Below are 16,051 nucleotides of genomic sequence, written 5' to 3' on the forward strand. Positions count from 1 at the left end.
TCTCTACTATTATTCTGACATTTCACATTCTTAAAATAAAGTGGTGATCCTAACTGACCTAAAACAGGGAATATTTACAGGGATTATATTTCAGGAATTGTGAAAAACTGAGTTTAAATGTATTTGGCTAAGGTGTATGTAAACTTCCGACTTCAACTGCATGTTACACAATGAAGCATTCAATAGGTTTCTTTCAAACTGTAGTTAGTTGCTTTGAATGGAGGAGTTGGCTTTATAAAGGTGTAGTTGTCCCGTACTCTGATAGCTTGGACCCATAACTAGTTCTCTGTAAGTCATAAAACGGTTTGGTTTATTGGTGTGGTAAAACCTGATAATATATACCTTGACGTGTTCCTTGCCGTATAGAGCTTAGAAGCTTTAAATATGTCTGTATTGAAATATACATAATGCTAGCTTTATTGCTTTGTAGGTATGATTGGAAAGCTTCCTCCATCCACCTGTTTCAGGTACTGGGAACACTTTCAGGTACTGGGAACACTCTGCCGATGGCTGATCTTTGGATTGGTCAGTTAATAAGCAACTTAGAATGTGAGACTGTTCCCCATTTGTCCTAATGTCCTCTTGAACTTCTGCTATGCTTTAGTTGCCCGCCGGATCCCACAATGGGCTTCCGAGTGGCGCAGCGGTCGAAGGCACTGCATCTCAGTGGTAGAGGCGACACTACAGACACCCTGGTTTGAATCCAGGCTGTATCACAACTGGCCGTGTTTGGGAGTCCCATAGGGCGGTTGGCCCAGCGTCGTCTGTATTTGGCCGGTGTAGGCCGTCATTGTAAATAAGAATTTGTTCGTACCTGACTTGCCTAGTTAAATAAAGGTTAAATTAAAAAAATGTGGTGAGGCACTTTTGCCTGCCAACTCCCATAACCACCAATAAGTTAATCAACATGGGTACTTTGCCATCAGATAAAAACTGACTGAACTTTGGTCTGAAATGTTATCGCAGTATACACTTCATGGGGCCCAGACAAGAAGAGCATTTCAAAGCTCTCTGCTCTAGAAAAACATCAGTACCTGAAGGGTGTATTCCTGTAAAAGGATGGCACTTATGACTGTTTATTGGAATGAACGATGTAAATGAGCCACAGTGTTTTGCACAATATCTCTAAAAAAAGGGTCTGTTCCGTTCCACAATTGCATTCAGTGAGTGAGGTCAAGTGAAAAGGACTCAAGGAGCCAATTACATTAGGGCGGCAAAACCACGGACTGAATCAAAGCCATAAAGTAGGGCTTGGTCTCCGGGTCGTCATGCACCCATTGTTTTAGAGGTGGCAAGAAGTATGTGAGGAAAGCTTTTTCCTGCAATCTACAGCCATAATCGCTATGTAAAAATAGTATATTTTTCTGCATTAGTTATCTAAGCATACCTCTTTACCCGTTACATTTTCATTATAATGAGGGTTTTATTCTGACTGCTATAAATCACACATCTTAATATACTGCACGAACATGCCTAGGATATTACATTGAAGTTACAACACAGTACATGGGATCATAACACACAGCATCAATACAGGCACATATCATCTCATCCTAATGAATACATAATCATGATATTATCATAAGGTGCCAGATTACATTTAAACCAAGCATTTTTATATCTAAACATACCTCTTGAGCTGTCTGTACACTTCCTCACTTCCCTCATCAACTCATCCCTGACCATATATATAGATATATATATAGTATTTGTTATATTTGAGATTCTTCAAGGTAGCCATCCTTTGCCTTCATGACAGCTTTGCACACGCTTGGCATTCTCTCAACCAGCTTCATGAGGTAGTCATCTAGAATGCATTTCAATTAACAAGTGTGCCTTGTTAAAAGTTCATTTGTGGAATTTCTTTCCTTCTTAATGCGTTTGAGCCAATCGGTTGTGTTGTGACAAGGTAGGGGTGGTCGTAGAGATGGTCGCCTCGCTTCGAGTCCGTAGGAAATTATGCAGTATTTTTTTTTTTATGTATTATTTCTTACATTGTTACACCAGGAAATCTTAAGTCTTATTACATACAACCGGGAAGAACTATTGGATATATGCGTGATGTCAACTTACCAACATTATGACCAGGAATACGACTTTCCTGAAGCGGATCCTCTGTTTGGACCACCACCCAGGACAATGGATCTAATCCCAGAAGCCGACCGAAAACAACGGCGCTGCAGAAAGGGCAGACGGAGCGGCCTCCTGGTCAGGCTCCGTAGACGTGCACATCACTCACCGCTCCCGAGTATACTACTCGCCAATGTCCAGTCTCTTGACAAGGTAGATGAAATTCGAGCAAGGGTTGCCTTCCAGAAAGACATCAGAGATTGTAACATTCTCTGTTTCACGGAAACATGGCTCTCTCTGGATATGTTGTCGGAATCGGTTCAGCCACCGGGCTTCTCCATGCATTGCGCCGACGGAGATAAATACCGCTCTGGGAAGTGGAAGGGCGGGGGTGTATGCTTCATGATTAACAACTCATGGTGTAATCATAACATACAGGAACTCAAGTCCTTCTGCTCACCCGACCTAGAATTCCTTACAATCAAATGCCGGCCATATTATCACCCAAGAGAATTTTCATCAGATATCATCACAGCTATGTACATTCCCTCTCAAGCAGACACCAAGACGGCCCTCAAGGAACTTCACTGGACTCTATGTAAACTGAATAACATATATCCGGAGGCTGCATTTATTTTAGCTGGGGATTTTAACGAAGAAAATTTGAGAACAAGGCTACCTAAATTCTATCAGCATATTGATTGCACTACGCGCGGGGGTAATACACTCGATCACTGCTACTCTAACTTCCGCGATGCATACAAAGCCCTCACCCGCCCTCCCTTCGGCAAATCCGACCACGACACCATCTTGCTCCTACGGTCTTATAGGCAGAAACTCAAACAGGATATACTAGTGACTAGAACCATTCAATGCCGGTCTGACCAATCGGAATCCAAGCTTCATGATTGTTATGATCACGCGGACTGGGATATGTTCCAGTCAGCCTCAGAGAACAACATTGATCTATACGCTGACTCGGTGAGTGAGTTCATAAAGAAGTGCATTGCAGATGATGTACCCACTGTGACTACTAAAACCTACCCTAACCAGAAACCGTGGATGGATGGCCGCATTCGCGCGAAACTGAAAGCGTGAATTACCGCATTTAACCATGTAAAGAGGTCTGGGAATATGGCTGAATATAAACAGTATAGTTATTCCCTCCGCTAGGCAATCAAACAAGCAAAATGCTGGTACGGGGAAAAGTGTATTTGTAATTCAACGGCTCAGATACGAGACGTATGTGGCAGGGTCTACAGGAAATCACAGACTACAAAATGAAAACCAGCCACGTCACGAACACCGACGTCACGCTTCCAGACAAACTAAACACCTTCTTTGAGGATCATACAGTACCACTGTTGTGGTCTGCTAACAAGAACTGTGCCCCCCTCTCCTCCTCCGTGGCCGACCTGAGTAAAATATTTAAACGTGTTAACCCTCGCAAGGCTGCTGGCCCAGACGGCATCCCTAGCCGCGTCCTCAGAGCATGTGCAGACCAACTGGCTGGTGTGTTTACGGACATATTCAATCGCTCCCTATCCCAGTCTGCGGTCCCCACATGCTTCAAGATGGCCACCATAGTTCCTGTACCCAAGAAGACAAAGATAACTGAACTAAATGACTACTCGCCCCGTAGCACTCACTTCTGTCATCATGAAGTGCTTTGAGAGACTAGTCAAGGATCATATCACCTCCACCTTACCGGCCACCCTAGACCCACTTCAGTTTGCATACCGCCCCAACAGGTCCACAAACGATACAATCGCCATCGCACTGCACACTATCCTATCCCATCTGGACAAGAGGAATACCTATGTAAGAATGCTGTTCATTGACTACAGCTCAGCATTCAACACCATAGTACCCTGCAAGCTCATCATCAAGCTGGAGGTCCTGGGTCTCAAACCCACCCTGTGCAATTGGGTCCTGGACTTTCTGATGGGCCGCCCCCAGGTAGTGAAGGTAGGAAACAACATCTCCACTTCGGTGACCCTCAACACTGGGGCCCCACAAGGGTGCATGCTCAGCCCCCACCTGTACTCTCTGTTCACCCACGACTGCGTGGCCATGCACGCCTCCAACTCAATCATCAGGTTTGCAGTCGACACAACAGTAGTGGGCTTGATTACCAACAACGACGAGACAGCCTACAGGGAGGAAGTGAGGGCACTCGGAGTGTGGTGTCAGGAAAACAACCTCTCACTCAACATCAACAAAACAAAGGAGACGATTGTGGACTTCAGGAAACAGCAGAGGGAGCACCCCCCCTATCCACATCGAAGGGACAACAGTGGAGAAGGTGGTAAGTTTTAAGTTCCTCGGCGTACACATCACAGACAAACTGAAATGGTCCACCCATACAGACAGTGTGGTGAAGAAGGAGCAACAGCGCCTCTTCAACCTCAGAAGGCTAACAAAATTTGGCTTGTCACCCAAAACCCTGACAAACTTTTACAGATGCACAATCGAGAGCATCCTGTCGGGCTGTATCACAGCCTGGTACGGCAAATGCACCGCCCTCAACCACAAGGCTCTTCAGAGGGTGGTGAGGTCTGCACAACGCATCACCGGGGGAAACTACCTGCTCTCCATGACACCTACAGCACCCGATGTCACAGGAAGGCCAAAAAGATCATCAAGGACAACAACCACCCGAGCCACCGCCTGTTCACACTGCTACCGTCCAGAAGGCGAGGACAGTACAGATGCATCAAAGCTGTGACCGAGACTGAAAAACAGCTTCTATCTCAAGGCCATCAGACTGCTAAACAGCAATCATTAACTCAGAGAGGCTGCTGCCTACATTGAGACCCAATCACTGGCCACTTTAAGAAATGGATCACTAGTCACTTTGAACAATGCCACATTAAATAATGGCACTTTAATAATGTATACATATCTTACATTACTCACATCATATGTATATACTGTATTTTATACCATCTATTGCACCTTGCCTATGCCACTCGGCCATCGCTCATCCATATATTTATATGTACATATTCTCATTCACCCCTTTAGATTTGTGTGTATTAGGTAGTTGTTGGGAAATTGTTAGATTACTTGTTAGATATTACTGGACTGTCGGAACTAGAAGCACAAGCATTTTACTACACTCGCATTAATGTCTGCTAACCATGTGTATGTGACCAATACAATTTGATTTGGTTTGATTTGATACAGAAGCTAGCCCTATTTGGTAAAAGACCAAGTCCATATTATGGCGACAATAGCTCAAATAAGCAAAGAGAAACGACAGTCCATCATTACTTTAAGACATGAAGGTCAGTCAATACGGAAAATATCAAGAACTTTGAAAGTGCAGTCGCAAAACCATCAAGTGCTATGATGAAACTGGCTCTCATGAGCCAGAAAAGAAAGACCCAGAGTTACCTCTGTTGCAGAGGATAAGTTCATTAGAGTTACAAGCCTCAGAAATTGCAGCCCAAATAAATGCTTCACAGAGTTCAAGTAACAGACACATCTCAACATAAACTGTTCAGAGGAGACTGCGTGAATAAGACCTTCATGGTCGAATTGCTGCAAAGAAACCACTACTAAAGGACATCAATAAGAAGAAGAGACTTGCTTGGGCCAAGAAACACGAGCAATGGACATTAGACCGGTGGAAATCCAAATTTGAGATTTGTAGTTGCAACCGCCGTGTCTTTGTGAGACGCAGAGTAGGTGAACGGATGATCTCCGCATGGGTGGTTCCCACCGTGAAGCATGGAGGAGGAGGTGTGATGGTGTGGCGGTGCTTTGCTGGTGACACTGTCAGTGATTTATTTAGAATTCAAGGGACACTTAACCAGCATGGCTACCACAGAATTCTGCAGTGATACACCATCGCATCTGGGTTGCGCTTAGTGGGACTGTCATTTGTTTTTCAACAGGACAACCAGTCTGTGTAAGGGCTATTTGACCAAGAAGGAGAGTGATGGAGTGCTGCATCAGATGACCTGGCCTCCACAACCAACCGACCTCAACGCAATTGAGATGGTTTGGGATGAGTTGGACCGCAGAGTGAAGGAAAAGCAGCCAACAAGTGCTCAGCATATGTGGGAACTCCTTCAAGATTGTTGGTAAAGCATTCCAGGTGGTTCCAAACTGGTTGAGAGAATACCAAGAGCGTGCAAAGCTGTCATCAAGGCAAAGGGTGGCTACTTTGGTTACTACATGATTCCATATGTGTTATTTCATAATGTTGATGTCTTCACTATTATTCTACCTTGTAGAAAATAGTAAAAATAAAGAAAAACCCTAGAATGAGTAGGTGGGTCCAAAATGTTTACTGGTACTGTATATATATAAGCCATCAAAGAAAGGCCTTATGATATATATATATATATATATATATAGGCCTTTCTTTGATGGCCTAGTTATACCCTAACACAGACCACATCACGCTTGCAAGTCACATTAAGCTGGCTTGCAAAGTGATGTGTAATTCCTATTGGAATCCAGCCAGTTAGGAGTTAGGATGTCCAACAATTTTAACTTCTAATCACCCGCAACCTGCATTCAGAATGACTGCCAGGGTAGGGAAGATTGAGTACTGAGACTACCTCAATCATCTAAACTGGAACAACCATTTCAGTAACGGATGCAATAAACCCAACTTCTAACAGATTGGATTAGTTTAGAAAAATATATGTTATTTATCTTTGTGTAGCATACAATTATTCAACCAATCAATGTATATGCAAAAACACAGATTTTAAAACAAACAATTCTTAAAATCACCCTGCAATAGAGCATGCTGGGAAGATATGATGTACAGGTATAGTTCTATGTACAACACTTAATGCCTTCCAAAGAACCCTTCTTGCCTTCCAATGAATATCATATATATATATTTTTTTAAACTGGACAAATCTGAGTGCGCACGTGCCCTTGTATGACGCCTCTACTTTGTGTTATCCTCTAGTTGAGGACCTAAAGGCTTCTTAACAGCTTCTACCCCCAAGCCAAAAGACTCCTGAGGGCTACCCAGACCTCTCTAATAACGCTGCTGCTACTCTCTGTTCATTATCTATGCATAGCCACTTTAACTCCTCCTACATGTACATATTACCTCAATAACCTCGGCTAACCGGTGCCCCCGCACATTGACTCTGTACCGGTACCCCCGTATATAGCCTCACTATTGTTAATTTACTGCTGCTGTTTAATTATTTGTTACTTTTATTTTTCAATTTTTTTACTTATCCATTTATTACTTAACACTTTGTTTTCTTAAAACTTCTTAAATCATTGTTGGTTAAGGGCTTGTAAGTAAGCATTTCACTGTAAGGTGAAATGTACCTGTTGTATTCAGTGCATGTGACAAATACAATTTGATTTGATTTGATTTGACACGCAGACTTTTCTGTGAACTGAATCAAAAAGGGCTATTAGACATAAAGTACGGGCTTGGTCTTGACAATCAGACTTCATTGATTTTGACGGGCTGTGTTGCTCCTCCCAGAGGGCGAGGGGTGATGTCAGAGAGGAGTGTCTGGTGACTTCGATGGGAAATGGTCGACTTCATCACTGGTTTTAGTACTAATAGTACTAAACTTTTTCTCAGACCACATCAGAGTAAGAGATGATGAGATCACCTCAATGGGTGAGACTGGGCTCTAAAAGTCTATATACACTTAATGGAACTCTCTGAAGCCAAGATGGAGTTCCACAAGAAATACAATTTCTCCACTTTAATGCAAAGCCCTGTGTACTTTTATTAAATACTATTCCATAGCTATGCTAGCCGTATAAGAGGCCTCAAACTGATAGGGAAGCGTCTAAGGAGAGGACAGTGAGTGGACACACGATTAGCCATTCTGTGGGAATCTACTGTAGGATGATTTATGTTTGGCACCCACATGTCCCTGATGGGATCTTTTGAAGTGTGCAACTGAAGTAGAGATGAAACTAACCCACCTCCAGAGAGATCAGTCTAACCGTGTCCAATCTGCCCAAAAACAACACGCCAAAAGGGGACAAACAACATCTGTCTCTCAGGCCTGGAGCCTCTGATATGGATAGGACCTGATGTGGGAACCTGTGTTGGAAGTGACACTGTGGCTTAGCCTTTAGCTTGATGTGAAAACAAACATAGCTCTTTGACACGTTCAAAGCAAAGAATAGTCATGTTTATTTGAGTAGGTCTTGGATTTACATAGGACTTGATCCATTTGACCAGGTCGTGAGTTGTGTACCATAACAGATAGACAGGTGAGGGCCCAGATCTTTCCATTAAGATCGTGTCTCCATTATACCTTTTGACTTAATACAGCTGTATTGCCTACGCATGGTTTATCATGTGTTATGTGGAGTTGTATCATGCATTTTCCTCCTCTCTCCTTTAGTTCTAGAAATTCTGCAGCTGGTGACTAAGAGAGACCTGTTCCTGGCTGACACACACATCCTGGAGCTGGAGCAGGAGTGTAACGAGGCGGCCGCTGCGACCCTGCCCTCATCGCCAGCAGGTGGTGCTATCCCAGAGGACCTCAACAGCCCCGGGAGCAAAGACGGCGGCAGGCGCAAAGCTAAAGACGTGGAGCTGCTGTACGAAGCCCTGCAGAAGGAGCTGTGGGCGGTGGTGCGTGAGTCACTCCGCTCCCCCACGGCGGGGCCCAACCTGGGGCTGGTGGTACAGGTGCTGCAGCAGGAGGAGCAGGCGGACCGGGACTGGGCGCAGGGTGAGGGGGCGCTCCCCGGAGGCCCCAGACCCAGGCAGCTGAAGCAGCAGTGGAAGGAGGCGTTGGCGGAGGCAGCAAACGGGAGCCTTCCCCAGAGGAACGAGGCCCAGGGCGGGGAGCTGGCGGACTACCTGGACAGGGTGCGGACCCGGGTGGTGGAGGACCTGGGGGCGGCCAAGAGGAATGTGGTGCCAGTGTACCCAGAGGAGTATGAACCCTTCCAGGTGTACCTACAGAGCTACCACCAGGCTGTGGCCCGCAGACTGCAGAGCATCACTGACGACCAGCTGCTGATTACTGATATCTACTCTTTGCTGGACTGGCTCTACAACATCTATAACAAGTGGGTGTCCATCCATTCAATAACTGTGTATTGCAACTTGTGGTTTTATGCATATCAGATTCTGGAAGTAGCAGAATTGCATAAAAAACAAGAAAGAACAAAAGTATATAGCTAAATGTCAGGTTGTAAAGAACTTGCATAACTTGTCAGAAATGTTTCATTTCATTTTCACTTTATGCTTTCACTGTAACGCATGTTACAAGTTAATGTTATTGTCCATAATACTGTACATAAATACTGTCAATTATACTGTACATAAACAATTGTTTATTAGTTAAGTGTTACTGTATGAGTATGCCACTGACTCTGTCCTCCTACTGTAATCGCTCCAGGGACGTCCTTGGAACAGTCAGCATGACGATGCCCTTCAACAGGTCCAAGCTGGGGCCGCTGTTGCCCTCGGAGACCGTGGACAAACTGGAGCTGGACTGCCTCAACTCCGTCAGGGTAAGGGCCGACCATCCACCCCTCAACCCCCGGCCCCCCTTCATTTGGTGCGCCCCGCGTCTCCCTACCGGCCTAAGGAAAGGGTGCACCTATGGTCCTTCCTGTCCACCTAAAGGGAGGGCTATCACTCCGACCAGTGCAGCCAATCAGTGCGCGGCATCTCAGGGTCAGCCCATGGGTTTTCCTGTCTGCAACGGCTACCACACAATGGAAGCCAGACAACAGGCCATTTAGCTTAGGTCATTATCAGGTCCAAGTAGGCTAGAACACTGTTGTATGTGGTATTCCAGTCAGTGTTTGAGATGGAGGGTCCACGTAGGTAGACATGATAGTCCACAAGTAAATCCTGCAGAGGAAAAAGAGAGCAGGGGTCATTGGCAGCGTGGCCTGTCGGCTGGCAATCACTCATGCCCCAGCTGGGTCAAGCAACAATGGGAGGAAGCCTTAACTTAAAATACAGGGGGGTATTTACAAGGGGTTAGCTGTTACTGGGGATATACTATATATCATAACAAACCAAGTCAGATTTCCAGTATTATCTGTGATTCAATACCTTTTTCCGTCTTGATGTCTTGATGGCATCAATTGGAAATATTTGGATGGTTTGTGGCTGGAGAGCTCACAGTGGTTCAGTGCATGGTTGAGTTGTGTCTGACCGCGCGGTCTGGTTGCGTTTCAGGAGAAGGTGACCACAGAGCTGTCTCAGGTACTGGACGAGGAGGAGAAGCGTTGGATGGAGACGCTGCACATCGAAGAGTATCAGATCACACTGGCTCGCACCGTCATCCAGGTACGCACACGCACGCACGCACACACACACACGCACGCACGCACGCACACACACAGACACACACACACTCACACAGGGATAGATTTCAGGAGCTTATGTAAATAACTGATTTCTTCCCCTGATTTTGATGAGGCCGGTCATGATTGTTTTGTATTGCACGCTAAATGTGGTCATTTTGTATTTTGAGGATAAGCTCATCCATCTGGTGGAGCAGAGAAAACATTCCTCAAGCAGCAGCCAAAGTCAATAAAGACACTTCCCTTAGAACTCCATCACAGCTCACTGTTTTAGAGTCACTTCACTGGCCTCTAGTGGCCATGATTGATACTAACACTTTCTATACATCGTCATTCATGCATCAGTTCATGTTTCACAGATGCCGTGGAAGAGAAAAAGAAAGCGTCTGTTAGCACTTCACACATAATACACATTTGCCAATGTAACATCGGGTGTGTGTGTGTGTGTGTGTGTGTGTGTGTGTGTGTGTGTGTGTGTGTGTGTGTGTGTGTGTGTGTGTGTGTGTGTGTGTGTGTGTGTGTGTGTGTGTGTGTGTGTGTGTGTGTGTGTGTGTGTGTGTGTGCAGAGGCTGCAGGTAGATCTTGAACAGTCAGCTGCCATCAACAGAAACCTGGGTTCCCGTGTGGCTCAGTGCAGTCTGAATGGTCTAGCTGACTTCCTGTACAGGTGAGAGGACCACACACTGTAGAATGACATGTTACACGCTGTAGTAGTCCTAGAACACACTGTATCATTCCATATGACATACTAAGGCCTAGAACACACTGTATCATTCCATATGACATACTAAGGCCTAGAACACACTGTATCATTCCATATGACATACTAAGGCCTAGAACACACTGTATCATTCCATATGACATACTAAGGCCTAGAACACACTGTATCATTCCATATGACATACTAAGGCCTAGAACACACTGTATCATTCCATATGACATACTAAGGCCTAGAACACACTGTATCATTCCATATGACATACTAAGGCCTAGAACACACTGTATCATTCCATATGACATACTAAGGCCTAGAACAAAGTCTCTATCATCATTCATAGAATGAAACAGGGCCAAACCTATAGTTTCCTCACTGCCAGCAGCCTTTTTTTTGTGCAAAAATTCTAGAGTATATCAACTGGAATCAACCAGTTGAACTGGAATATGGAAAGGAACATCTCTATGAGACATTCTAATACTGTCAATACTGCTTAACTTCCAGCTTCCAAAGGAAAGTGGAGATGTTCCACGAGGGTCTGGTCAACATGGTTGGGGATAACGAGGATGGATATGTCTCCAAGACCATCGCCCTGGTCAACTGCTGTCCTCCTTTCAGGTAGGACTGTTGTAGCAGGAGTAGGCTAGCCTGCATTGTGTTACAGTAGGTCCATTTCTCCAATAATACAGAAATACAGCCAGTATGATGCAAAATGCAGCATCGTTTCGATATATTTTAAGTTATATATCTTGAAAAATGGATTGCAGACATGCAAAACAACCTGAGACTATATCAACAATGGACTAATAAAACAAATACCAAAATGTAGTTTTGGGGTGTTGTTTTCTTTTAACTACTATACTCAAAAACCAGATTTGAGTATTTTGTCCATTAGTCCACTGTTAATACAGTCGCCCAAAATGGTGCATATCAACCGTCAAGTTTTCAAGTACAGAGCAAAAACTGTCTTGATGATGTGTTTTGCATCATAGTATTCCTTAAAACATGCATAAATTATGTAAGTGTACAATGTATTCATTAGTCTGCTGTGACTGTGTGTGTGCAGGGGTTTTGTCCAGCGCTGTGTGCAGTGCGACCCTGCCATCAGTGAGGACTCAGCCAGGCGAGCAAACACTTCCCTGGACCGAATAGTCAACCAGGGAGTGAAGGTGCTGAGCGACAGACTGTATGAGCGCATAAGGGTAAGTGTTCTTAAAACACATACGCACGCAGGCGAACACACACACCACATACACACACTCACACAAAGGATTCATAAACACACCCATGGTCACAGCTTTCCAAAACAACATGCAAACAACCTCACACGCACACACACACACACACACACACACACACACACACACACACCACACACACACACACACACACACACACACACACACACACACACAGCTATGTCTTACTATACTTGTGAGGACCTTTTGGGGACCAACAATTGATTCCCATTCAAAATCCTATTTTCCCTAACCCCTAACCCTAAACCTTAACCCTAAATCTAACCCTTACCCTAACCCTTACCTTAAACCTAACCTTAACCCCTAACCCTATTCCCTAAACCTAACCCCTAACCCTAATTCTAACCCTAACCCTAATTCTTACCCTAACCCAAAACCTAACACATACACCTAAAATAGCCTTTTTGTCCTCACTTCTCAGAATTTTAGTTGGTTTACTATTCTTATGATGACTCCTGGTACTCACAAATATAGTAAAACGTTTACACACACCCACACACCCATCACACACACACACACAGACACACACCCTCAAGCGTCCCTCTGTCTGCCAAGTGTCCCAGAATATAAAGCACATCTTATCATTGGTCTCCACATGGCTTGCCCTCAAAGTTCTCAGGGATGTGCTGAGGAACTCAGGCCCTAAAATAGCCGCTCCAATGTGACAAACATGGCTAAATAAGATTAGATTGGCAGCATGCCACATAGTTACTGGCAGGCTATGAAGTTCCACTCCTCTTCAGTAGCCGCCATAGAGACGGGCATTGCCAGTCCTCCAGAGGCACAGAGCCGCATGTCGCATCCTCTTGACCGAGCTGGGGCTTTTTATGCTGTTGTCGTTGGGTAGGAAGTCACAATTTATGGAATTCTTGGTCCAAACGGCCCACACATCCTGATAGGAAGACACAGCCCCAGTCGGACAGTTTAGTTCTGCGTCAAACAAGGATCTGACTCAGGTAACGTGGCCGTCTCCACACCCACATCTCTTTGCCTCCTCTTCTTCATTCTCTCACCATTTTCCTGTCTCTCTCGCTCCCTCACATTTTCCCTCTCCTGGACATATTTAGCCCTTCTTTGACAAGCTGGTGAAGAGGAAGTGGCTGAACAACACAGAGACCTATGAGCAAATCGAGTCTCATATTAAGGAACATTTCAAGAAGTTCCGCAGGGTGGACAGCCCACCCTATCAGGTACATGGCAGAGACACAGCAAGTATGAGCCATGTAAACATGGGGAGGTGCTAAGGTCCTCTGGCACAATGTACACTAATAACTCAAAGTTCTGGTACTGTTTTTAATTCTAAGCAACATGTTTTTTTTTAAATCGATTGACTGAATGGATGATTGGTTGATTGATTGATTCATTCTATCTTTCCCTTGTTCTCCCAGGTCCTGGTGGGAGAGGTGCATAGAAGGGTTCTGATGGAATACCTGCGCTCCATCATGAGGGGGAGGATCATCTGCACGTCATTCAGAATGAGGAAGAGGATGGCGGGACGACTGCGCGATGAGGGCAAGCAGATCGAAGTGCTCTTCAAAGATCTGGTGAGCCATTCTAGAACAACTATATTAGAGAAGCGTAGTCAGAGCAACAGTGTTGCCTGTGACATGACAAAACGAACAGTGTGTGTGTGAGTGTGTGTGTGTGTGTTTGCACTCATGAGTGTGTGCTCATTAATCACGTTTGACTGGTATGTGGCCTGTCTGTGAGGGTTACTGAAACAACTCCGGATGAGTTCAAACAAAGGAGACAAGTGAAGAATGGATACTGTAGCCGAGATAGAGATGGATGACCAGACAGGCCATATGCACAAGTGGGCAATCACCTCACCCCAGCCCACTCCCTATCCTTCCTCTGTGGCGTCCGCCCCTTGCTCTAGATAAAACATCCGTTTGTCACCTCTCTGGACAACAGGATAGCGTTGTTTACAGACAAGTGGTCTGGCATCCTGCCCAGGACTTTAGAAGCCCTGACCGGCCTTTCGGGTCGAGTGGAGGACCAGGATGGACCTCTGGTCGACCACACGGTTTAGTCTTCTCAGAATAACAGGGTCACTTTGATGCTCAGGTAATTGAGTTTGCATGCTCAGTACTGTCACCGTACTTCTAACCTTGGTGTTTTGGGTCTATGTTATCTGATGGTTCCTTCTGGTCAAACGAATGTGTGAACATCACCAATCTAGTTGTAACCATTAAGACTTGAAACCACGTAATCTAGTTCTGGGTTTAATCCGTTGCCAAGGTCTTAGATTCATCTGTGCTGTGTAGAGGATCTGTTCTGATCACATCTCTCTCTCTATCGCTCCCCTTTAGGAATCTCCCTCCTCCTGGCTGGACAGTGCTATCCCACACCTCTCTGAGATCATCCTCCTGGAAGACATCCCCTCCATCCAAATGGAGGTGGGGGTCCTGGTGAGGGAGTTCCCAGACATTCGGTAAGGAACACGGGAGGCAGCGATCACCTATGCGGAATGACAGTCATATTATCAGGACTTCCATCGAGCCATACGATCGCCAACATTTCCAAAAGCTCAGGTTGACTGAAACATCCCAAAACAAACATGGCTACTGTTCTGTCTTGATTGTGGATAGCAAATGAGGGACTTGTTAAAAGCAAACAAGAGCTGAGTCGTTTCCTTATTTTTATGGGGAGCTGTTTGGCCGTCGCTGGCGCACATGAAAGGATGGGGGGGGTCTTGTCCGTTTGTCCGTCTCGGGTCCTGGGCGAAGACGAAGCAAAAACACGGACTTCCTGCCCAGGCGTGACATGGTAGCTGTGTAGCATAACCTGGCGTTGGCAGTCGGCTACTAAAGAGTCCCGTAGGAACACACAGGCGTGAGGAGGCAGTCCTCAATGGAATCTTTTCTAAATTAAGATTTGTCTCCATCCTTAACTCATAACAGACCCACATGTATTGTTTGGAATCTTGACTTGGATCTGGAGAATGCTAACCGTTGCCCTCTGGGTTCTCCCAGTTCCTTTTGAAAACAGGAACTGTACCGTACAATCCTTGACATATTGCAAGTATGTTAAATCCCTCTGTAAAGTACACACCTGATGTTTGCAACTGTGCCAGGCATTGACCCTTCAAAGTCTCGTACTATCCTATACACTATGTACAATAATACCCTCATTGGTTTTATGGCATCATTCGCTCCAAAGACCAATTGCAATCAACTGGTTTCATGTAACTGCTAGTTAAGCCTCTGTAGTAGCTAACAGGAAAAGAAAGTTTAAATTCAGGTTTCCCGGAAGCCAAGATGCCCACCACTTTATCGTTGTATTCTTTTGGGTGATAATCACTAGTCATGGTGGGAATTGAGTTTAGGCTCCATCATCAAAATCAAATCAAATGTTATTGGTCACATACACATATTTTGCAGATGTTATCGCGGGTGTAGCGAAATGCTTATGTTCCCAGCTTCAACAGTGCAGTAATACCTAACAATACAAAAAAAACACACGCAAATCCCCCAAAAAATTAAGAAAGGAATTGAGAAATATTAGAACGAGCAATGTCGTTGTCCGGAATATAAATATAAATGTATATGATAGTGTTTGTAGACAATATGGACAGTATATGAACAGAAAAGGTGTGTACAGCAGTAGTTATATAGGATGAGCCTTGACTAGAATACAGTATATACATATGAAGTGGGTAAAACAGTATGTAAATATAATTAAAGTGACCAATGTTCAATGACTATGGCAGCAGTCT

General features: G+C 44.9%; 1 protein-coding gene across 2 annotated transcripts in view; it reads left to right on the top strand.

Moving 5' to 3' along the window:
- LOC106580772 (exocyst complex component 3-like protein 2) overlaps positions 1 to 16,051 on the top strand; it is a 37,702-nt gene that overhangs the window by 18,557 nt on the left and 3,094 nt on the right. For both annotated transcript variants that reach the window (XM_014162170.3, XM_014162169.3), the window contains exons 4-12: positions 8,430 to 9,105; positions 9,438 to 9,552; positions 10,232 to 10,342; positions 10,926 to 11,026; positions 11,579 to 11,692; positions 12,141 to 12,276; positions 13,401 to 13,523; positions 13,722 to 13,877; positions 14,646 to 14,767. In XM_014162170.3, coding sequence (XP_014017645.2) covers positions 8,430 to 9,105; positions 9,438 to 9,552; positions 10,232 to 10,342; positions 10,926 to 11,026; positions 11,579 to 11,692; positions 12,141 to 12,276; positions 13,401 to 13,523; positions 13,722 to 13,877; positions 14,646 to 14,767 — 1,654 coding nt within the window. The remainder of the gene's footprint in view (positions 1 to 8,429; positions 9,106 to 9,437; positions 9,553 to 10,231; positions 10,343 to 10,925; positions 11,027 to 11,578; positions 11,693 to 12,140; positions 12,277 to 13,400; positions 13,524 to 13,721; positions 13,878 to 14,645; positions 14,768 to 16,051) is intronic.

This window comes from Salmo salar, chromosome 20 (assembly GCF_965601325.2).
Source record: "Salmo salar chromosome 20, fSalSal1, whole genome shotgun sequence".
NCBI classification, from domain to species: domain Eukaryota; kingdom Metazoa; phylum Chordata; class Actinopteri; order Salmoniformes; family Salmonidae; genus Salmo; species Salmo salar.